Source organism: Lonchura striata, chromosome Z (genome assembly GCF_046129695.1).
Source record: "Lonchura striata isolate bLonStr1 chromosome Z, bLonStr1.mat, whole genome shotgun sequence".
In the NCBI taxonomy this organism is placed as follows: Eukaryota; Metazoa; Chordata; class Aves; order Passeriformes; family Estrildidae; genus Lonchura; species Lonchura striata.
The window spans coordinates 40,286,444-40,310,974 of NC_134642.1; the positions used below are offsets into that span (position 1 = coordinate 40,286,444).

The 24,531-nt window shown below is 46.5% G+C and overlaps 1 protein-coding gene across 1 annotated transcript; it reads left to right on the top strand.

Moving 5' to 3' along the window:
• The first annotated feature begins 1,401 nt into the window (after positions 1–1,401).
• On the top strand, positions 1,402–24,000 carry VCP (valosin containing protein). Its single transcript, XM_021554694.2, has 17 exons — positions 1,402–1,505; positions 6,332–6,443; positions 6,825–6,997; positions 8,764–8,906; positions 11,985–12,115; positions 13,784–13,915; positions 14,330–14,432; positions 16,138–16,271; positions 16,528–16,663; positions 17,661–17,773; positions 18,365–18,529; positions 18,636–18,758; positions 19,840–20,052; positions 21,346–21,654; positions 22,513–22,668; positions 22,988–23,142; positions 23,544–24,000. Exons 1-17 carry the CDS (start codon positions 1,489–1,491, stop codon positions 23,647–23,649), a joined length of 2,421 nt encoding a protein of 806 aa, XP_021410369.1. The 5' UTR covers positions 1,402–1,488; the 3' UTR covers positions 23,650–24,000.
• Positions 24,001–24,531: the final 531 nt, after the last annotated feature.

The window sequence follows — 24,531 nt, forward strand, 5'->3', positions numbered from 1 at the left end:
ATGCGGCTCTAAGGTCTGAATTTCACAATGCTGTACTGGCCAGAGATAGTGGCAGGGTCCAGACCTGCACCTGTCTGTCCCCTGTGGTCCTGAGGGTCTGTGCCAACGCCATAGCTCCAGGCCCCTCACCCTCAGTGCTGAAGGAGCACATGTCCCTGCCCAGTTGCCTGGTGGAGCTTTTTTTTTATGAGGAAGGTCCCCTGACCCCATTACCCAAGCCTTTGGCAAGCCTTGCCTCCCACAAGAGGGAATGGGTGCTTAGGAGCTGCAAGGCCAAGGAGTGAGGGGAGAGGAAAGAGGGCATGACAGAACTCTGGAGGAGTGCAAGGTAGGAGCTGCTGCAGCCTCTGAATGCTGGAGGGACAGAGAGGGGCTTTGGGTAGGCTTTGTACTGCAATTCCTCCAGAAAAACACCTTGGAATATCCTGGGCTGCATCCAGAGCCCCGTGGGCAGCAGGGGAGGGAGGGGATTCTGCCCCTCTGCTCTGCTCTGCTGAGACCCACCTGGAGCACTGCATCCAGCCCTGGGCTCCCAGCACGGGAGGGACAGGGACCCAATGGAGTCAGCCCAGAGGAGGCCACCAAGATGAGCAGAGGGAGGGAGCACCTCTGCTGTGAGGAAAGGCTGAGGGGGTTGCTCAGAGAAGCTGTGGGTGCCCCATCCTGGGAATTGTTTGTGGTCAGGTGGAATGGGGCTCTGAGCAACCTGCTCCAGTGCGGGGTGTGGAGGGGCATGAAAAAGATCTTTGAGATCCCTTCCAACCCAGGCTGTTCTTGCTCTCAGGCAAGGGAGTGAACAGATGTTTCCCTGTGAGGGTGCCGAGGTGCCCACCGGCTGTCCCGAGGATCCGCGGCTGCCCACAGGAGCTGCGGCCGCCCAGCCTCCCGGAGCGCTGGAGGCCGGCCGGGCGCTGCCGGAGCCCAGGGCAGGGCGGGCCCGCGGCTGCGCACTGACCGCCGGCTGCAACGAGGCTGCTCTAGGCGGTGGGGAGAGGCGCGCGTGCGCACCACGCCCCCTCCGATTGGCCCTGCCCTCGGGAGCTGCCCAATCAGCGGCGGCTATGGAGACGAGACTTCCCTCCCGCATGGTCCCGTCGCTGGCTCTTCGCCATTGGCCGTCCGGAGCTGCCGCTCGGAGGGAGAGCCGCACTGCCATTGGCTGAGGGAAGTGGCGCCTGGCTGGTGACGATTGGCCAGAGCACACAGAGGGGCGCGGCTAAGGCGGAGCCCTCGGTCTTTATTTTTTTCGCCGTCTCCCATTGGCCGAGACGGCGGCCGGCCGGAATTTCCGATTGGCCGGCGCACGCTGTTGCTAGGCAGGCGAGGCGGCGTGGGCGGGGCTCCCCTCGCCGATGAGTCGGCGCTGAGGCTCAAGCAGCGCGGACGCCCCGAGCCCTCCGCCCGCCGCTCGCGACCCCCGCGACCCTCCGGACCCCCGCCCGCCCGAGGAGCCGCCGCCCGCCGCCCCTCTCCCCTCCCCGCAGCGCCATGGCCTCGGGATCCGAGTAAGTGCGGGCCCCGCCGCTCCCCGCGGCTAGGCCCCGCCGCGCCCTGGGCCCGGTCCGGCCTGCCCGCTTCTCCCGGGCGGCCCGCGGGCCCCAGGCGGGCGGAGGCGGCGCCGGAACGGGGTTGAGCCGCTTTCCGCCTGCGCCCTGCCGCGGCCGGGCCTGGCCGGGAAGTGTCGAGTCATGGCGGGGGGCAGGCCGGGCCGGGCCGCCCGCCGTGCCGTCGCCGGCCTAGGCCGCCCGCCCCGCGGGCCCCGCTCTGCGGAGCGCTTTGTTTCCGCACCCGTCCCGGGCTCCTCCTGCTCGCAGCGGCCCCGGAGCCGCGGCTGGCGAGTGACTCGGCGCTAGCCGAGGCGGACATATTGTGCCGGGCATGGCCGAGGCGGTCGGCGGGGTTTCCGTCTCGGGTGTCTTGCCTCACTCTTGTTGGCTCTGCTCACTTACAGGCTGAGGATCGTCTTCCATGCTCCTTAGGAATGAGTAACAGTCTCCGCACGCAGCCCACGTGCATTTTGAGCGGAGTAAAATAGAATCCAGAAATAAATTTTCCCAATCCAAGAATACTCGAAGTGACTTTTTGACTTCTCTAGAGGCACTTATAGTGTCTTTTGGTGTTCTTCGAGTATGTTTTCCTTTTTTTTAACAACTCCTGGAATCCAAACCTGCTTGGCCCTGCGGGGTCAGTTCCACCGAGGCGTGCCAGACATTCTGTGTCTGCACTGGAAGTAACATTCCCAGATCCCTGTTGGGCAGGTGGATGAGGTTAGCAGTGTTTTTAGAAAGGGATTTCTACTTCAGCAAAGTTTTTCTCACCCATGCAGGAACCAGAAAAAGTTAGTTTGCAGCTGGAACACAGTTACTTTTTAGATGCCATTTTTTTGTCACAGCTGCTGGCAGCCATCTTGCTGAACTGAGCCTCAGCATGGCAAGTAGCATTCCAAAAACTAAGGGAATGTGAGTTTTGAAGGGATCCCTGTTTTCCTCTCCCAACCTGTCTGAAACAATGTTGAAAACTTGGCTTCTCTGAAATGTGTCTAAACTCCCCCCATGGTTGTCTGGTTTCAGAGTCTGCAGTCAATACATACATCGGATACTTCACTTGGGGATAAAAACGTTTTATGACTCTTTTTCTTTAATACCTGCCTGAGAAAAGCAGTTCAGTCTGTGAATCAGATGTTCAGATTGGTAAGAAATTGCTCACAGGTTTTATCTGGGAAGTGATTTCACAAGGGTGGTGGCAAAAAGTCACGTCAGTGTGCAGAGGAAATGGCTGATTTCACTTTCATTACTGCAGCTGGAATCATTCTGGGAAGTGGCTTTTTCCTAATTTTTAGCACTAACTTGAAGGAACAGGTTGTTTCCTTACTTTAAGTGGGTCTTTGGAATTTGGTTATAATTTTCAGAAGGATCACTAATTGGTAATGACTTTTTGCTCTTGTTCATACCCTACCCTGTGATGCTTCTGGGCATTATCAGTTGCTGAACGAGGGGAGCTCTGACGCAGAGAGAAACCACTGACTGATGTAATTAAGTCCATGAAGCTGTGTCAGGGTTGTGGGTGGATATTGGGAAAAGGTTTATCCTGTAGGTGGTCGGTCACTGGAACAGGCTCCCCAGGGAAGTGATCACAGTACCAAGCCTGGCAGAGTTCAGAAAACATTTGGACAATGATCTCAGGTACATGCTGTTATTGTTGTGGATGTCCCATGCAGGGCCAGGAGTTTGGCTTGATAATCCTGATGGGTCCCTTCCAGCTCAGGTTATTCTGTGGTTCTGTAAGTTGCAGAAAGTCCCCCTGGTACTCCAAATGAGGCTGTTGAACTGCAATACTGAGAGAGAAAATGGTTGGCCTGTTAATGGTTGGCCTTTAGGGCTGGTACATATTTGCTTTAGTTTTACAGATGTCATGCACATTATATACAAGCTTGGCCATTTGTTGTGTTGGTGATTGTGTCCTCACTTCTGGCTTCTGTCTAGGGTCAGCATAATAGAGATGTTGAATTACCTTTTAATTCCAAAACAGCTCTGAAGCTACATTTTCTGTTCAGTGTGTCTCTTTTCTTAAGTCAGGGAAAGAAAGGAGTGAGAGGGAAAGCATTTGAGGGAGCTGACAAACTGGGTAGGTCAGGGAGGTGGTTTGGAAGGTTTCCATCAGGCTGTCTCTGACCAGAAGCTCATCAAGAAGCTTTAAAAATTACCTGGGTTAGCTTTCTGTCCCTGTCCTTTCCCAAAGATTCCTGGCAGGAGAGAGTCCCAACCCATGCCTTAGGCTTTCCTGCTTGGTATCTTCTGTTTGTGCTCTCCCTCCCACAGATGTTTGAGTTTCTCTGAGCATGATTGAGGTGCAGACATCTCTTTTGCCCTGTTATTTCAGCCGCAGCATGAGGAACCCCTGGAGAGATGCAATGATGGCAAATGGTGATGATAACAATATTGCAAATTGTTGTTGAAAGATGGGTAGTGCTTGTCTGTCTAAACCTTGCCCTTGTCTGTGAGAGAAACAACATCATTTCCCTACCTAGCTGACATGTAATTTTGTGGCATCTTTGTTTTTCCCTCTGCAGACCTGTTAGGTCAGAGCACTGAAGCTGACCCTGCACAATGAGCTCCCTGGATGCTCTTTCTTGGACACTTTTAGTCAATTTTTAATGCCTCCAATCCTTTTTGATCTCTCTAAGTTTATCTGATATTGATCCAGCTCTCATTTCTCAGAGAACTGTAGGTTCAGTTCTTCCATACTAAAACTTTTTTCTCTTACTTCACAGAACCAAGTGGATTCTTGCTGTGTTCTTCTGCACTGCTGTATGTCAGGAGCTATCCAAACTTTCTCTCCAGTTTTTTGCAGCTTTTGTTTTGTGTAGAGTGTTACTTGAAAAGCTTCCAGTTGTTACCCAGTTCCTCTAATGTTTGTTTTTGATTTGGTGTTCCAGGCTGGTTTTTTTGGCTGTAATAGTAGCCCCTGCATCCCAAGGGACAGACATTTAGTTTCAGCAACATTTCACGTAGCCAAAGTCTAGCAGTGTTTTCTGATAAAAAGGCCTTGGGATTTGCGTCTTGTGTGCAGAGGGAGGAATTACAGTCACACTTTGAATAACCCAAATAACAAATACTGTGTCTCCCTGGTGTCCCTTAGTTGAAATCCTGAAATCTGTTTGCTGGGTTAGTTTCCAGTGGCCAGGAGCTAATGCGGAGGCAAAGTCCTGACAACTAGGTTGTTGGTTTTTATCCACTGTTTAACTGTAATCTGCCCTGATAATGTATTTGTTCAGTTTACTTATTGCTCTCTCAGTTTTCCTGGAAATTACAGGCTTTTTAGGACTTGCAACAAGACCACATTTTTAGAGTGATTGTGGAATTCACGAGCCTTTTCCAGGATGTATCCAACAGCTTTTATTGTGTCTTTTTTTGCTCAGACAATAGATCTGCAGTATCTTACCTCTTACACTCCTTAATAAAGAGAGGAAAAGGTAACTTTCAGTAGTGCTGGCAGTCCAGGAAATAAAATGTTTTACAACTTTTGTTTACTTAAAATATTGTTGTCTGTGGTTTGTAACATGTTTCCTCTGCTGCCAGTGTTTGAAGGGAAGCTTGAAAACCTTTTGAAAGCAAGCTGGCTGCTCTCATGGGCTTGCTTGGTATTGTTTCCCCTTTTATGTGTCAGAGAAGGGAGCCAACACTGCATAGCCTTTATTGTAAAAGCCTCTGTCTTGAGGTGAGGAGGGACCTGGATAACATCACACCATAGGTATGTCACCCCTCTCTGATGGACTCTAAAAATTGTAGTGAACATGTCAAGAGCTGCCATTTGCACTCACAGTTTGGTTTCTTCTGGTCATTCTTGTCTCTGAAGACATGGAGCCAAAGTTATGGCTGCTGCCATTGTCCACAAAGCTCCCTACTTTTTGCCAGTGCTTGCTGCTTGCTTAGGTCAGGGGAAGACTTTGTTTTTCTTTATTTTGTTTCAGAATCACGTCAGACCATGCAAGGTTTTCTCTTCTGACCTTAGATGTTAACACAGCCACACACTTGGAGAAAGTAGTCAGCCCACTGTGGGAAGCTGCAGCACTCTTATGTGTGGCTAGTGGGCAGCTTCCAAGAGCTCTTCACTAATAAGTTGGTTCCAGTTCATGTGCTTTCATAGCGTAAATTATTTGCTGTATTAGATTTTGAAGGAGAACAGTTAATCTGCTCTTCTTCCATTTCCTTGATCCGTTTTGTCAAGGGAGGTAAATTATCTTGTGTATTTCTTGTGGCATTATAGGCCAGAGCTGCAGTGACTTTTGTGAAGTTACGGAAAACAGCTAAAAAAACCCAACACAAAATCATTTTCTGTGAGCACTTGAGTATTGCTACAGCTTGCTAGGTTTAACAAACAGGCCTTGGCAGGCTAAACTCTTACAGCTCTTCATGTCAGGGTTGCCACAGCATTGTCCTTTAATGCTGCTATTTATCTGGGATTTGACACCAAATAGAGTTAAACTTTTGTTTTGTTGGCAGCAGTTACATGTGATTTCAGATGAGTCTGACTAATTCATTGAGGCAAAACATCTTACAGTCAGCAAGATCTCACTGACCACTTCTTTTCATAGATAGCTTCATAGCTGTATCCATTGGAAGCTCATAGTTACATTTACTGACAGAAAACATCCTCCCTTGAACTCCTGCAACTGGTCCCTGGGAAGTAATGTTCTCCTTTGTGCTACAAAGAAGTAGAATTTATAAAAGACAAGACAACAAAGAAACTTGTAAAAAGTGGAGATGAAAACAAGGGGTGGCTAGGCAGGGCCAGTATCCTTCAGGCTCATAAACTGTGTTTTCTCTCCCAGCTCTAAAGCCGATGACTTATCGACTGCTATTCTGAAGCAGAAGAACAGGCCCAATCGGTTAATTGTTGATGAAGCTATCAATGAAGACAACAGTGTTGTGTCACTGTCCCAGGTGCGTCATCTGTAGAAGCAAAACATTTAATCTGGTAATTTGCAAGCTGTTGCTGTCTATTAACTTGAAATGTAACTTTGCAACATGAGTAGAAGTGTTTGCGTCAGAACGTACAGCTGTTAACACTGAGGGAGGGTTGTCTTGTTTCCTGACACTCCTCCTCAATAAAATGTTTTTTTGAGTCTCAGTTTGTAGGATTCAACTGAGCTTGTGCCCTTCATCGGGTTTCAGGATTAGCTCTATACTACTGCAGTAAGAGTATCTGTCCTCTGGATTTAGTATATCACTTCAGGGTGTAATTTCTAAAGTCCAATAACTCTCCCTCAAATTCTTGAATTCCTGTTTTTTCAAAAGCTTGTTCTAACACTTTGCGGTTTACAGGCAAAGATGGATGAACTGCAGCTGTTCAGAGGAGACACTGTCCTGCTAAAAGGAAAGAAGAGGAGAGAAGCAGTCTGCATTGTTCTATCAGATGATACCTGCTCAGATGAGAAGATTCGCATGAATAGGGTTGTTCGTAACAACCTGAGAGTGCGCCTGGGTGATGTGATCAGGTGAGGACACTGTGTTACCATGGAAGACATTAGCAATCACACATTATCTCATAATATCTGAGCTGCCCTATTGCAAAAACAAGTTAAAACCTGTTAGAAATGAAAGCGAGAAAAAGTGGAACAGCCAAATAGCAAGATTAAAAATGCCCCAAGGATGTTTATATTCCAATTTTTGCTGTAAAAATCATTATTAAATTGGGAATGCTTAAAAAATGTTGCAGGCATTCTGTTGTGCAGCATTTGCAGGAAGCAGAATCATAAAATGATTTGAATTGGAAGGATCTTTAAAGAAGTAGTAAAACATGGAAATATGGATCTCTGCTTCTTACAGGAGACAGATCCCATTCTGCAGTGGGCATGGGTAGAACGGTAGCACATGAGCATTTCCTGAACATAAAAATGGTAGTTTTCAGGTTTAAATAAGGGAGAGCTAACAGCTTCTGCTTCTCCTGAGCATTGTCTCTGAGAAACTGAGAACCTGGTTATGACACCAGACTTACGAAATGATATCTGTAATAATGTTTAAATACAAAATGTATTTCATACAAACTTACTAGATGAGAGAAATGAGGCTGTTCCACCCATCCCTCTACCACTAAAAATGCAAGTATTAAACGCCACTGTAATTGGTTCAGAATGGTGCTTTGTGTCTTTGGATTTAAAGTAGAGGTGAATTCTTACTTTAACCTGATGGGAGATTCCTGTTGTAGTCTCTTCTAGTGTGACAGCCCATGCTGTCATCTTCTCTGTTAGCTATGTCTGTAGTGGTTCTAGGCTTCCCAAATGTGTTACCAGTTGTCTTGATTCATTGCAAGATCAGGGAGTTTTCGCTCACTTGCCCTCAAAGATTTTTTTTGCTTATAGTGTTACTGTGTCCTGGTTTCTGCTAAAATCCAGATTAATGTGCTAACACTTTCTGATTGTGGTGTGTCAAATATTTTCCTTCTGGGACAGTCTCTCTCCTCTTTTACCATTTTGCTCTATGCTCTCTGTAACACAGGTAGTAAAAGAATCCATTAGGAGTCTGTAATAAAAGTCACATATGAAAAGCTGTGTGCTCAGGTGCAGTTCCATGGCTTCTTTTAGCTGGTGAAGCCAGTTTCTGCCACAGTTGGATACTTTGAGCTGTTGCTACAGTAGGCTGTTTTGCTACATTGCAAAATAGTAACTGTAGCACGTATTTAAAAGGGGAAAGAGCTTTCAGCCTTTAACCTACTCATCAGCTCTCACAAAGTGGGACTGACCTACACATGCCTGCAAAGGTGTTCACCCCCGGTTGGTACTGTGAGAGCCTTTGCTTGGAATCAGTTTTGTCAGCAATAGGGACTCTGGGCACTATAGTGAGAGAGAGGAGGGAAGAAAGTATTTTCCCCAGCTCACTTTTCCATGTAGCTGGTTCTCCAGTACCTTGCTGATATAAAAGCTACCTCGTGACTCTAATCAGTCTTTAGACTACATTTGAGATGTGTGAATGTGGAGGGGACGTCTGCAGAAAAGCAGAAGGGTAGGAAGAAGCTATTAAACTCTCCAGTGGTGTTGGACGGGGCTGAAAGGAGTGAAGGCAAGTGTATGCTGTGAAGACTAGCTTTTGGTGGGTATGATTTTTGCTTTGTCAGCGCTGAAATATTTCTGTGTGAGTAGGAAGTCTCACCAGGACTTTTGATGGTCTTTGGATGTTCTTTCCTGGGAAGGGGCATGTCTTTTCTTGTCCAGGTGTAACACTGAGGTGCAAGTCCAGCTCTAACTGGAGTTTTCTTGTTTTGCAGTATCCAGCCTTGCCCAGATGTGAAATACGGCAAACGTATCCACGTGCTGCCAATTGATGACACAGTAGAAGGGATCACAGGGAATCTGTTTGAGGTCTATCTGAAGCCATACTTCTTGGAGGCTTACAGACCCATCAGGAAAGGTAATAATGCCTGTCATTGAAGTCCTCACAGCTGCAAGTGTGAGCTAGTCCTGAAACTAAATATGGAGAATTTCTAGAAGCTTGCATAGATCTCCATGCAGCATTACACCAGCATCTGTAGGGAGAGACTTTGCTAATGGTGATTTAAATTTTCCATAATCTTCAGAAGGAGTGATTGCTGCTGCTGTCTGGCAGAGCAATTTGGTAGTTCTCCTCCATTTTTTAGCTATATGAGATGAGAGAAGATCAGAAAGGCTTAGGTGGAACTTGGGAGAAGATCTTATTCAACTAAGTCGCTGCCATGTGATGTAATTGGTGAGTTGCCTGCATATTAATCAATTGGTTTGGTTTATGTTGTGCTTACCCTGTTTCATCAGAGTCCATCCTTCATTAATGTGGTAATTGAAGGGGAGTCAGGTTCAGATCCCCACATCTGGAGTGGTGGAGTCGGCTGCTGTAAGATGCTGAATGTGGTGATGTGAATATAGCTGCCACAGAAGTGATCATATGAACATTATGTAACAATTAGAATCATGCAATTTAGTTAATTTCCTACTCTCACCTAAAATCAAATTACCTTGACCCATACACTGGGCTTTTCCACCCTCCATATCACACACAAAGTGCACCCAGGTCCTTGAGGAAAAGCAGAACAATGTGTGGAAAAGCAGAACCATGCATGGGTTTGCCTTTGCCAGAGGCAGCAGTGACCCAGACTGTTTATCACAGATTATTTTTTATGTACACTACAGGAACTTTATCTCCTTCTACAGTGTGTAAAAATGTTGGCTGGGGGGAGGCAGTCACCAGGCAGCTTTTGCTAAATGTGTGTCCCAAAGTTTGCTGTTTCCATCAGCCTTTGCTTTCCCATGTAGTCATGAGCAGTCCATAGCATCATTTGGTTTTCCAGAAGCTGGTGAATGATAGGGAATGCAATACACCATCTGAAAACCATGCTTTGCCAGTCCCTGGGAATGAAGTAGCCTCAGTACCTGATGTTTTGTCATCAGATCCGAAGACTTTTTTCCTCTTAGAGTATGGAATAATACAGAATAGGCTTCCAGTGTGCTGGGCAAGGTCCCAGCACCTTGCAGTGATTTGTGTCTCTCTGGAGCTGCCAGCATGACAGCACAACTTTTTCCACATATTTACTAGTTTTTCAGGATTCTACACTTGTTCAGGAGTGAAATTCCAAAATGTTTTAGGTAGCCACTAGCCTGGACACTTTCCCCTCTGGATCATGTTCTTATATTAACTGTAAACAAGACCTGAATCACATTCAACAACGTACTGTTTCACAGCACCAGGCTTGCCAGGATTCCAGAAGCATTTGGATGATACCCTGAGGCGCCTGATGTGGTCCTTGGGTCTGTCCTGTGCAGGATCAGGAGTTGGACTCAGTGATCCCCATGAGTCCCTTCCAACTCAGGAAATTCTGTGATAAAAACCAGGCTGGCTTCAGATGTATTGAAAGGATATTAAAAATCTTTAAAATGCTCAAATGCTATTGTAATTAGCCTGGCTTTGGAAGACAGTGGGGAAGGAAGACCTCAGGAGGGAGATGTAGGAGAGGTGCAGTTACCAGTGGTTCCCAATGGATGGCTCCCGAAGTACAGAGCAGATGGCAGTGCTCAGTTCACTCCTCAGATTCATCTCGGGACCGACAGCTCCATCTCATCATAAGCTGCTGCTGCAAGGATCAACACAAAGATCACGTTAGCCCAGGCAGCAAGGACAATAAACCTCAGTACAGGGGACACCTACACCAAGTGAGGTGTTAAAAAGACACCCTGAGAACAAGCACGAATAAACGCCATCACCAGCTACTATTATATATGGATGGAATTCTTAAAACAAATTTGGCTTAACATGTTCTGATCAGATCTGTTATTAGGCCAACCCTTTTTACCCTGTGCTGACTGCCAAGAAGGACTGTTATCCGTTGATCCCCGCATGTTACTAAATATCAGACAGCTACTCATTCCCCAGCTAGCCGTGGGATGGAAAGCAGATCAGGAAAAAGGAAAAACTTGTGAGTTAAACATATTTTAGTAATTGAAGTAAAGTATAATAACAGTAATGGAAAATACAGGGAATGAAACCCAAAAAGACAGGTGTTGCATGACATCTGAGACAGTTGCTCACCACCTGCTGAATGATGCCCAGCCTGTTCCTCATCAGTGTGTGATGACTCCCAGTTAAATCCCCACCGTTTTTTGCACTGGGCATGGTGTTCTATGGCATGCAATATCCATTTGGGTCAGCTCTCCTGGCCATGCTCCCTCCTGGTTTCTTGGGCACCTGCTCCTGGCAGAACATGGGAAACTGGCCAGTGCTTGAGTCAGGGTAAGCACTGCAGAGCAACAGCTGAAACATCATCAACATCATTCTCAGCTGAATCAAAATCACAGCACTGAACCAGCTACTGGGGAGAAAATGAACTCTAACCCAGATGAAACCAAGACATGTATACCAGCTGGCACTCTGTCTAAATTAACTTTTTTAGAGTAATTTAAGGAATAACTGGGAGAGTGAGTAGAAGACCAAGCACACTTTTGGGGTTGTGTTCATGACGCTTCTGCCATACGATAGATGAAAGTATACTATATGCACAAGTCGAAGTTAGGCAGGGTCTGTAGCCCAGTGCAGCCAGGAGTCACAGTGCAGTGTTATATATTGTTCTTTTTTCTGGAGATAAGCAGTTATAACTAGTATCAACTAGTTACAATAAATTTAAAATTAATTTTATTGAGTTAAGGCTTTTTGTCTGTTCTAAAAATGTTAAATTGAGACCAAATGGAAAAAAACTGTGATTTCTCGCCTTTTTGTTTTGTATTTGGGCAGGGTATTCTTTTCTATTGTTTTGTTTTTTAGTGGATGAAATTTGAGAACTGAAACAGTGCTCAGGCTGTTGAAGTGGATGCAGCTCTTGAGTTTAACATGCAAAACAGTGTCATAAATGCCACAGTGTCTGCCTGTGTGACTGACTTCCTTAAACTCTGGGGCTGCTGGTCTTGCAGGGGTTGACATTTTGCAGATGTGGGTTGCAAGAGGCCACTGATGTGTGGGGTTTTACAGGTGACATCTTCTTGGTGCGTGGAGGGATGCGTGCAGTGGAGTTCAAAGTGGTGGAGACAGATCCAAGCCCGTACTGCATAGTGGCTCCAGACACAGTGATCCATTGTGAGGGAGAGCCCATCAAACGGGAGGTGAGCTGAACCCTGCCATGTGCTTCTCCTGCTGGATTTCCTCTGTCCAAGGCCTGTTTCTGGGCCAGTCCTTGAGGGCAGCAGTGTTTGCAGTTCCTGTTTTGACATTTTATCTACGGAATGTAATGGTCAGAAATTCTGGTTTCAGGAGATCTGCTGCTGCTGAAGGTAGTTAGAGAAAGGTACTTCCAGTGTCTTCCTCATATGCTGAAAGCACCAGGGGATAGGTTTGCTGATGAGATGCCATGCTTTGGCAGCAGCTGTTTTGCATCTGCTTCCAGATATTTCACACTATGCTTGGATGCATCTTTTGATTCCAGTGTTCCCTTGATCCATAGCAGAGAGAGCTTACAGTGGTGCTAAATTTCATGCCATGTGAAAAGAAAGTAATAGGCACTCTTTCTGAGAGAAATTTGAAATTCTCAAATGGTTTACATTAAAACAATAAAAGTTCCTCAGTTCATTAACATGTCTAGCCTTGAGTGTTGCAATCTTGTGGCTGCCTGAGGGGCTTGTCTGACAAGTTTTTGCAACCTCACTAGAGAGAGTAGGAAATCTGAGGGAAATGAGCTGAGGTGGGTGCATACTTCATAGAATAAGTACCTTTTCCTGCCCGCAAATAGTGTGAGTGCTGGTTTGTTGTTAGCTGCCTTCTGAAAAACACCTCTGTGACTTTGTGAGACTGCACCTGGGCACTCCATGCATCCTACTTGGCCTCTTCGGGCCACAGCAGAGATAGACAGGAGTGAGTTCAGTCTAGGCCACAAAAATTATGAGGAGCTGATGGTCAAGAATGAGGGAAGAGGGACTGGTATCATGGCATAATGCAGCCTGGAGAAGGGAAGGCAAAGACCTACTGGCAACTGCCTGATGGGAAGGGATAGATGACATGGCTTCTGAGAGCTGTGCCAGGGACATGACTGGATGCACTAGCATAAGGTGGATCAAGGGAAATTTCCAGTAGATACTTGGAAAAAGGTTTCCCCCAGTCCTAGAGCGGACCCCAGAGAGGGCAGAAGTCTCCAAAATTAAAACCTTCAGTGCTTGTTAAGTCCAGCTCTTGAGAGACCTGCTTGAGACAGGTGGGAGTTGAGCTGAGCCTCTCTGAAATTTTAGGCTTTGTTATTATTTTAGTGCAGCCTAAATAACTGAGGCCAATAAAGGTTTGGACAGGTGAGTGGATAGATACTGAGAAGGAAGAGTTGGTTGACTGTTCTTATCCATATGTCTAGACCATAACATTCTCTTGACAATTGGAGTCAGTCTCAAAAGGTAACACTGCACCTGAATAACTGGCAGTTAGAATATGCCAAATAGATAGCATTTACTCTAAGGAGTAAGTGTATTTTAAACTGACATTGTCTCTTGTTACTTCCATTAGCCCCATCAAAGAGTCACAGAGCTTGTTTTGTGTTAGAGTCTGTAGGGAACCTGGCAGCAGAGGCTGTCATTCCAGAGGGTGGGCTTCAGTGAAGTCTGAGTATGTGCAGGCAATTCTCTTTATATGTCTGGGAAGACAGAGCTAAGAATAATTATAGAAGACATCAGGAAGAATCTCAAGACAGGCAAGAAATTTCTAAAAAGCCATATTCCTGGCTTCTGTAGACTGGGAGGGTTTGTTGAACTATTGTTTTCACTCAGATGTTTGATGTATTTCCTCCCGGGTAGGATGAAGAGGAGTCGCTGAATGAGGTGGGCTATGATGACATTGGTGGCTGCCGGAAGCAGCTGGCTCAAATCAAAGAAATGGTGGAACTTCCCCTCCGACACCCTGCTCTCTTCAAGGCCATAGGGGTGAAGGTACGTCTGCATGTGCAGGTGGATTAGTGGGCTTGCCCTGAGAGATGTCTCTCCAGAAGAGAGATTTAGGAGGTATTGGAGAAGGGAATAAATAATTTGTGGTGTAGGTTTTTGCGGTTTTCCTAATGCTAGTCTTCAGAGGGTATTCGTTTACGTGTTCTGGACACAGACTGAAACACCAGCAGCTTGTAAAGCAGAGTGATGCTTTGAATCAGCACTGCCAGTTACTGGCAAGGTTTTTGTTGTGTGTTGTGTGAAGTAGTAAAGGGTGTTGATAGCAGTGCTGACATGGCAGCTGTTGCATGAGTTTGCATCGCAGTTTCAGACTGGCATTATCAAATGCTTACAAATTCACTGTGAAGCTGATTAAGCACTTAAATATTTGCAACCTAAGACCCTTGTCTTTGTCCTCAGCCTCCACGTGGGATCCTGCTGTATGGTCCTCCTGGCACTGGTAAAACACTGATTGCCCGAGCAGTGGCCAATGAAACGGGGGCATTCTTCTTCCTGATCAATGGTAAGTTTTGAGGCTGCTTTGGCCCCAGGTCTGCTGTGTCCATCATATGGTAAGGAATGGTGTTAATAGGGCTTGTAGAGCCGTATTATCTTCCTGACATCCTTCCTTACCTCTTTCAAGCATGCCTCTGGGGACACTTGGAAGCCCTTTGTATGGAAGTATCTGTAGTGAAGCTTCCTGAAGCTTGATTGTGTTTTAGCAGAGTGCTTGGAAGATTGTGCTGAGACACAGGGGTTTGGTGTCTGTCTGTCCATTTGTGTTGCTGAAGGCAGAACTGTCAGGGCTTCTGGCTTTGCTCCCACCATGTTCTATTCAGAAAAGAAGCTGCTGCTGTGGATTCCTCTTTCCCCTCAAGTAAAGCACAGAGACCTCTTTTGTTTCACAGTACATTATTTGAAAGGAACTTTCCTGAAAACTGAGATCCTTTGGACTTAGCTACAAGCGACAGAACTGTTGATAAGTCTCACCTGTAGCAGTTGAGGTGGCTACTAGTTAATACCTAGTAAGGACCAAATTCTGAATTTTCCACACTGCTTTTCTGTCTGATTTTAGTTGGTGCTGGAATAATAGAATATTTTTACTGAAGGAATGCAGCTTTTCTTCTGCAATTTCAATCATGTGACAGTGAAAGTGAAGGACAGTATAACACAGCACAGCAGTGACCAGCAGTAGGATTAGGGACTTGCTTTTATCTCAAGAGAGTGGATGTAAACGGCTAATTTTAGGCACATGTCACCCTGTCATACTTTCTCAAGTGTGTGGAAGCTGTCACTGAATGCTAAGGCTCCAGCCATTTCTTTAGATGCTTGTACATGTATTGCATAATAAAAATAACTCTGTCAGAGTTAGCGATGCATTCACTGCCTGCTGGCCCCAGTCCGGAGCTGCAGACAGAGCTGATAAGAATTGGTGAGTTACCTGTAATGAAATATTCAAAGCACCTGCCCACCACACCTGTGTCTCTGCAGCTGACAGCTGCCTATACCTGAGGGTCAGGTTTATTTTTCTTGGATCCTTCAGAAGCATGTTTTCCTTTCATTACCACTGCCATCAGCATGATAGTAAAATCTGTAAAAACTGAATAAATCTCTAAACCTGCAATAGTGTTCAGCAGTTGTAGATGTCAGGAGAATGCTGTCCATCCATTTGGGATCAGTGTGCTTGCACAATTCAATTTTGTATTTAACCTTTTAGAGGAGATGGGGGTTGTGCTTTTGCTCGTTTGTAGTTGGTTTTCTTGATTTTTTTGAACTAATTTATAGGATCATATAGGGGAAAATATATACATGTGTAATGTAAACTACAGATGGCTTCATAGAGCTTTTTCCTTCCCTATCCTGGTAATTCATCACCTTATAATTTGATTGCTTCTCTTGCAAGCTAGGACTGGCATTAACTGTGTGTGGTGGCACATTACAGAGAAGCTCACCAAGTGTGAAATAGGGTAAGGAAAGAGGCAGCTAAAGGTAGCTCATTGTCTAGTGCTGCATTCTCTTAGAGTAAACTGGAAACACCAAAATAATGATAGAAACTAATTCTGCATGCTGGTCTTGTCTTTCAGCTGCAGATTTAGTGAATTTGATAGTATTTGCTTTGGCTTGAACTATAGCTTGTCCCATGTGGATGTTGTACTAAAAATATTCAGCTGCGCGTTTTTGGGGCTAGCTGCTTCTCTTCTGAGTGGCACAGCATTGCTGTTTTTTAGGTCCTGAGATCATGAGCAAGCTAGCTGGTGAGTCTGAGAGCAACCTGAGGAAAGCCTTTGAAGAAGCAGAGAAGAATGCTCCTGCCATCATCTTCATTGATGAATTGGATGCCATTGCTCCTAAGAGAGAGAAGGTAAAGAGAGCCTGTAGGAGGTAAATTAGCGTGTCTTTTTTTTGTAGCAGCTGGCATTTCACTACAGGGAAAAGCAGCATTTCTTTAACACCTGAATTCACTTGGACGCCAGGAGGGTTAGATACAGTTGTTGATATTTGTTGCCATGTTGTGGCGGCTGTTGTATCTCCTGGCTCAGATACAGCGCTGGCTGCCGTGCTGGCTGCCTTGCTCTTTGTAGAGCTGTTGGTATCAGCGCTCCTTTGTGTCCCCGCAGACACATGGGGAGGTGGAGCGTCGCATCGTGTCTCAGCTGCTGACCCTCATGGACGGATTGAAGCAGAGGGCACATGTGATCGTGATGGCAGCCACCAACAGACCCAACAGCATCGACCCAGCGCTCCGGCGATTTGGTAACCGCCCCGGCCCTCTCTTCCCTGTGTGTCACACGCTTTGTGACAGGCCGTGCTTCAGGGGCCCCATAAGGGTCCCCCATTGAGCAGAAAGTCATGCTGAACATGTATTACATAAAGTATTGACTTGTCTCCAGCTCCTTGCTAGAAATTATTTTCTGGGCTTGCAGCCTTTGATGTCATTTTCTATGCCATGTTAGGTGAGCATGTGTAGAAATAATACTTAGAAGTGGGAAAAGTGTGCTAGCTTTAGGTGAAGCTATTTCAGGACACACTTAAGGAGGAAATGCCTAAGGGGATGTTCATGCATTAGATTGCAGAAGGCTTTGAATTACCTGATTTGGGCTTCTTTTATTAATGAACAGTACAGTAATTTTGGAGACTCAGATTTCCAAAACATGAATGTCTGGTGTATGACCAGCTAGTAGAGTCTGTAATAGCAAAACTGTCAAGTGTGCAGCAGGGATTGGCCTCTTAAATGTGTAGTGTGCCACTTGAAAGCACAGTTGTGGCTGGAGGAAAAATAGAGGTGTACATATCTTAGTGAATATTGCAGTGGTGCCGTTTTCCTCATGTGTATCACCCCTTGGATAATGCTGTGAAGGTTCTAAAAAATTAAATCAGTATTTTTACTCCTGTGACAAAGACACAAAGGTATAAATAAACAAAAATGTCTCATGGTATGTTGGTTCAGTGAAGCCTATTTTCCCAAAAATGCGGCTCAGAAAAAGTTACTAAATGTGCAATCTTCTCTGCTGTGTAATCCCAAGGTCTTACTGTTAGTCCCACAGTAGTCTCACTTTCCCTAAATGCCTAATGCCTTTCCTCCTTTTCTGATCTGTCTCTTCTACTGTGCTGGCAGATGTTGCAGGCAAGCCCAAAACCATGTCGTAGTCTGATATTTTGTGGAAAACATTTTTTCACTCAGAGAAAGGCAGCAACTGCAGCTCCTGTGGTGTACAGGATCAGCAGCTCAGTGTGTGCTTGTACTCCCCAGGTCGTTTTGACAGAGAGGTAGATATTGGTATCCCTGATGCCACTGGGCGCCTGGAGATCCTGCAGATTCACACAAAAAACATGAAACTGGCTGATGATGTGGATCTGGAGCAGGTGAGTATTGTGCCGTTAGGAAAGCTTGTCTCATTCACAGTGCTCCGTTTCGTAGTGGAAGAATTGTTAAGGCTTGATTGTACAAGTGCAGTGGCTTGATTTTTCAGGACAGCCTGGAGCTGCATGAAAGGGTGATCCCTGGGATTCCTTCTGACCAGTTTACCAGTGACCAAAAGTCCTTGCTAACTGGTTAGGAATGGTACAGCTAAGTGAAACAAATGTATATCATTCCACTCTGGAAGGGCCTTGTCACTGTTGTCCTGGATTTGTTTGCTGTGTCATTGCCTTTAAAAGTACAGTAGCCCTGAAAAAGCTCACACACAGCTGGATGAGCATCGTGATGTCACTGCACCACCTGTAAGCTGAATGGTTCCTGTCATCTCTGTCCTGAAAGAAGAACTGCAGTCCTCAGGGTTACCTTTCTAAATTCCAGATGCAGATTGGATCGCTAGTAGGCAGGAGAAGGCACAGTGTTAGCACTTGTCTTGAATGTGCAGCAAAGCCCTGGTGTGGCTCTCCTTCCCAGAGGGACCAGAGCATGTTGCCCCTTGCTGGTATCCCTGTGAGTCATGGTCAGTGCTCTGCTTTCAGGTGGCAAACGAGACCCATGGCCATGTTGGTGCTGACTTGGCTGCTCTTTGCTCAGAAGCTGCTCTTCAGGCGATCAGAAAGAAGATGGATCTCATAGACCTGGAAGATGAAACCATCGATGCTGAAGTGATGAACTCTCTGGCAGTGACCATGGATGACTTCAGGGTAATGCAGGAGTGTTCCATATTCTTCTGGGTGAAATTAATTGCTTCTCTGAAGCAAAAGAACGTAACATTTAGAATTCATATAATACTGTTTCTTCTAACAACAGTGGGCTCTGAGCCAGAGCAACCCTTCTGCTCTTCGGGAGACTGTGGTGGAGGTGCCACAAGTTACCTGGGAAGATATTGGTGGCTTAGAGGATGTCAAGAGGGAACTCCAGGAGCTTGTACAGGTAAGGCTTTACAACAGATTTTTTTGCTTAGCCAACTTAAAAATATAATAATAAAATATAGAATATCTTTAGTTTCCTGTTGGGCTGCAAGCAGAGGATATGTAGAGGCTTTATGGCATCTACTTGTAATGGGCTGTAAATACCATGCTGTTCCATCTTAAGTGAACTTGGAGAGGAAGGCATTGGGAAGCAGCATTATGTTCTGCTGAGCTGAGTCTGCTGTGGCATTTTATGTGGGTGTTGTGCAACATGCAGAAACAGCCACAGTTCTGCCTCTTAAGTGGAGCACAGCAGTAGGACCACTGATGAGAATCATCCTGCTTGGTAGCTTTATCTGCTGTGCAGTGGATGGAGGTGCTCGTATAGAGAGCTTCTGAAGGATTCCCCATCAGCCTTAGCACAGGGACAGGTGAGAAGTAATTTTGAAGCCCTCTACAAAGGGGAATAGGACCAAATGTTGCAAATGATCTGTGGGAACTCCAGGTGTCTGCACTAGTATGGTTTGGATTGGGTACATTCCTGCTTTCAGCTGGCGCTGTAGAAACATCCTGTCTGTGAATAAAAGAATCTAAATTTTCAGTCTAACTTTCTGATGTTAAAATCACCTCCTGTCTTGTATGTGACCTCGTTGCTGAGGATAAAGGCTCACATCAAGACACCTTGCTGTCTCTGGAGAGCAGAGCAAATAGATTAGGTAATGAGCTGTCCCCTTTTACTTCTGCAGGGCAGAGTGAAGCTGAGGTTAAGTGTGCTGGGAAGTACTAAACTTTGGTACTTGGGAAAGTACTGAACTGTACTTAGTTCCTAGAGGTAAATGGGTTCTTTTATCCACCTTTCCAAGCCAGTGTCCACTTAAAAACTGCAGTGGCACCTGGCAGCATCTTGTGTTTAATCCACCAGAAATCTCAGGTAGTGCTTTTGGTAGAACCAAAACTGACTCGGAGAAATGTGTCTCTTCCCATGGCAGAGGGACTTGGATTGGATGATCTTTTGAAGGTCCCTTCCTGTCCAAATCATTCTGTACTTCCAAGATAGCCTGTTGTGGCTCATCATGAGAGGTTTTTGTTTTGTTCTCTTTCAGTATCCTGTGGAGCACCCAGACAAGTTCCTCAAATTTGGCATGACCCCATCAAAAGGGGTTCTCTTCTATGGGCCACCTGGCTGTGGTAAGACATTGCTGGCCAAAGCCATTGCCAATGAATGCCAGGCAAACTTCATTTCCATCAAGGGGCCAGAATTGCTCACCATGTGGTTTGGTGAGTCTGAAGCCAACGTACGCGAGATCTTTGACAAGGTAAGTGTTTCTCCTACTCTCTGTACTGTCTTTGTGCTGAGGTATCCCCAGAACTTTGTCTCCACTGCATCTGTCTTACTGGTTCTTCTTTGTGTCTTCTTTGTGTCTTCTGTCTTCTGTTTTCCCCATTTGCACTGAGAGCAGGAGTTCTTTCCTGGTATTGGAATTAATCCTCTTCAGCAACATAGCTGTTGAAACTCTTTTTCCTGACTGCAGTTGGCATCTGTCAGTAGAGGGTGATAAATTCCCCAGTGCCTTTGGCAGAGGCTATAGTTGGGAGGGCACATGTACACTCCACATCCCCGGAAACTTCATTTACCACCTCATTAACTGTCATCATCTACAGAATTTCAGAATATCCTATGGGTTCTTGTCCTACAATATACACAGTTTAGAAAGGAGCTCACTCCTGCTTGCTTGTCCCATAGTGTAATTTCCTGTCCCAGAAGGTGTCTGCATGGATTATCCTCTTTGGTGAAGTACAGTGCTATTAGAAAAACATTGTCAGGAAAATGGAGAAAAATTTAGGTGGGAAGGAACCTAGAGACTTAGTTCAGCTGTTTGTTCAGAACAGGGAGGTGACTTCGAAAGTTCATCAGCTCAGTGCATTGAGTTCTGGACAGCTGTGAAGGGTGGAGAATCCCTGATCTCTCTGAGTCTGTGTGTTGGTGTTGGAGCACTCTCATTGTGAACAATTTCTTCCTTATTTCTTACTGGGATTTTCTCAGCTGCTCACAGCTGTATCTCCAGGTCAAGAGGCTCCCAACACCCTCCAGGGTTGGGGCTGGAGAGGTGTGCATGAGTGAGGGCTGCAGCAGGCACCTCCTTGTGCCTGTGGTCTTTCCTCCTTTCACTGAACACTGTGAAGAAAGATCCAGCTCCCTAGAACTATGCATTAGGTAGCTGAAGACAACAGTTGGATTTCTCCTTTCCATTGGATATATCTCACCTGCTTCAGTGCCTGAATAGCCAGTTGACATCTTCAGATCTTGTAGGGAGAGTTCTAGTCCAGCAAAATGGCTCTGTTTTACACTCTAGGCATTGGAGTTACTGCTTTTCTGCTTGGTTCACAATGTTTCCACTTAAGGGAAATCCAACTTGTTGTTCAGGAGAATTTAATGGAGGGTTTGTGTGGCAAGAGACTGCTCTGGAGCAGCTCTTCCAAGCTCTCCTTGTGAAGAGCTTCTGGTATTCCTGAGCTGTGTTAATGGTGAGGAAGGCTTAGTGTGAAGTCAGCATGCTCCTTGGTGGGCAATATTAGCATGTAATAATGGTGCCCACTGTTTTTTGCAGGCTCGCCAAGCAGCCCCATGTGTGCTCTTCTTTGATGAGCTGGACTCGATCGCCAAGGCCCGAGGTGGGAATATCGGCGATGGTGGTGGTGCTGCAGATCGTGTCATCAACCAGATCCTGACTGAGATGGATGGCATGTCCACCAAGAAAAATGTCTTCATCATCGGTGCCACCAACAGGCCAGACATCATTGACCCAGCCATCCTGCGCCCTGGCCGCCTGGATCAGCTCATCTACATCCCCCTGCCTGATGAGAAGTCCAGGGTTGCAATCCTTAAAGCCAATCTGAGGAAATCACCAGTTGCAAAGGTAGAATCTGCACCCTGACTACTTCTGGCTTTAATTTGCTGTATGCTGCTTGTATTCTTCACAAGCTGTGGCCATCACAGAGGTCTGGAGGCTCATCTGTGTAATAGAATGGGAGAGGAAGCTGGAGCTCTGAGGTTTGGTGTCAGCAAAGCCAGAAATTAGTCTGCAGGCACAGCAGCTCTTTGTCACATAATGGGGTTCTGCTCATGCTGCAGGATCAGAAAAGCCTATTTGGGTGAGGTGGAAGAGATTCCTGCACTCTGGTTAAAAAACAAGTCTAGAATACACAAGTGTGAAATATGAATTGAAGAGGAACTGTTACATTGAGTTGTTGCTGAACCCTGTCATAGGCAAGATCTGTGTCCCTTGCCTGGGAAGAGGCAATAATGCAGCTGAAAGTTAATCAAAGAAAAACAGACATGAAGTGGGAGCCCCAACTTTTTTATGTCAAGCTTACCTACTTAGTTTCAAAGGAGGTTGCAGTAATACTCTCTCAACTGAGGGGGAGGAGAGGAGAAGGTCAGCTGTCTTGGTCTGCTTGTGCCCCATCTCTTATTTCCAGTCTGATGGTGTTTGCTTGATTCCTCGTGCTGAGACCTGAGCAAGTCATACCCTAAGTCTGTAAGTGCAGAGGCATTTACAACCACTTCATGAATTCTGGGTGGGTGTGAGGAGTGTAGCCTGCTTTTGTATGTGGCTAATTTTTCCTGAAAATGAGAATCTCAGCAGCTGATCTTTCCAAAATTGGCTACTGTTAAGGCAGCACCTTGATACCCTGGGATCTAAAGACACCTCTCTGTCACTTGAGGATATAAGGTGTAAAGGAACAGCCTCTCTTCCTTTTATATTTTTCTCTAGGATGTTGACCTGGATTTCCTGGCAAAGATGACCAATGGCTTCTCAGGGGCTGACCTGACAGAAATTTGCCAGCGTGCCTGCAAACTGGCCATCCGCGAATCCATCGAGAGTGAGATCAGACGAGAGCGTGAGAGGCAAACCAACCCTTCTGCCATGGTGAGTGGTGTACTGAGCTCTCCCTACCCACATGTGTGAGGTGTTCCTCTGTCATCCTCGGGGATGAGTGGGCTCCTGTGCAGAGCGTGGAGCTGAAGCACTTTGTTCTCTTCTTGTGGGAGGTTGAGGACTCTCCTGGGATGCCTCATGGTCAGCATTGCTCAGGAGGTGCCTTCTACAGCCCTGACTCATGCACACCTCTCCAGCCCCCGCCTTGGAGGGTGCTGGGAGCCTTCAAGCCTGGGGGGAAGCTGTGAGCGGCTGTTGGGCCTGTGGAGTTAGGGCACACAACTCACCTAGTCCCTTTGTCCTGCTGCAGGAGGTGGAGGAGGATGATCCAGTTCCTGAGATCCGCAGAGATCACTTTGAGGAGGCCATGCGCTTTGCTCGCCGCTCTGTCAGTGACAACGACATCAGGAAATATGAGATGTTTGCACAGACCCTACAGCAGAGCCGTGGCTTTGGCAGTTTCAGGTACCTGTGAGGTGCAAGGGCTGGGCAGTGTGGCTCAGCCAGGCCTCAAGCACACACTGGGGCAGCTTTATGATGAGTTCTGAGCAACAAACCTCTTTTGCACTGCACATTGCCATTCAGCCTTGAGCTTAGAGCACCATGACACAGCATGGTGGGTGTAGGCTATGCTGCAGGTTGGTTGTAGCTGCTCTGTTGGTGCACCTGAAGTCTCTTTTTTTCCTTTACCTCAAGTGACAGCCAGGAGCCATAAGCCATTTGACCTTCCCTAAGGCTTCATCCCATTCCTTCTTGCCCATCCTAGTTGTCACTGGAGGTTGATGCAGAGGGAGGGGATGGTGCTGAGCTGCAAGGAGGCTTTTGAACAGCTTCTTTTCTCTCCTGTCCTGCACTGCTGCGTGTAGGTTCCCATCAGGCAACCAGGGCGGCGCTGGTCCGAGCCAAGGCACAGGCGGTGGCAGCGGGGGCAACGTGTACAGCGAAGACAATGACGACGATCTCTACGGTTAACTCGCTGTCCTCAGTGGACCAAACTCCACATCAGGCCACGTTGTACAGGGAAAAATCCAATGTTCAGTGGACTCTTGGCTTCTTCATTCCTCAGTCAGAACAGTGTAGCTGCACGTCAGACTTTTTACAGGGAATGTTTTCTGCAAATACAAATCCAGAGCGGTGTTCAGTTGGGAGGCAGACAGTGTATTAACAAGGAGGGGAACTGACTTAATTTCTGAGAAATTTCTGTTCTAGTTTATGTGGCAGAATCAGCAGCTTTAGCAAGGGTACAACGCTAGCCTGTATTAAAAAAAAATAAAACCCCACAAAAAATAATAAAAAAATTAATAAAAATCACACAAAACTCTAGCAAGGTCCTGGCAGTTCCTTTGTGTGTTGCTGGTGCTGTCTAAACCTATGTCTGGTGCTATGGGAGTACTCCTTGCTCTGGTGGAGCCCATCTGTGTGTGTGTGTGTTACCCTGCTGTGGACAGGGCTGCTCCTCATGCTTAACACCTCTTAGCTCTGTTAATGGAAGAAAAGGATTTGGCAGTGTCTCTGCCTTGCCCTGGTTTGGCAGGAAGGGCCTGGCAGCAGGTACCTGCTGTTACTCTTCCGAGACTAGCCATGAGTTATCAGGTCTCTTGCTGCTGTGGCTCTGCAGCAAGGGATCTCTCCAAGAATCCCTGTCTCATCCAGGCACTTGGGGCACTCAAGGTGTCTCTGGGGTTGTGGCGCAGTGTGACACCACTGTGGTGGGGGAGAGAGGACCTTTTAACACATTCCATGTATCCCAGTTTCTGATGCTTGTCTTGGATCTCTGTTGGAAAGCTGGCTTTGTGTTGTGAGCCAGACTCAGTAGTTGGGTTCTGATCGTGGTTTTATTTCCTTTTCTCCTGT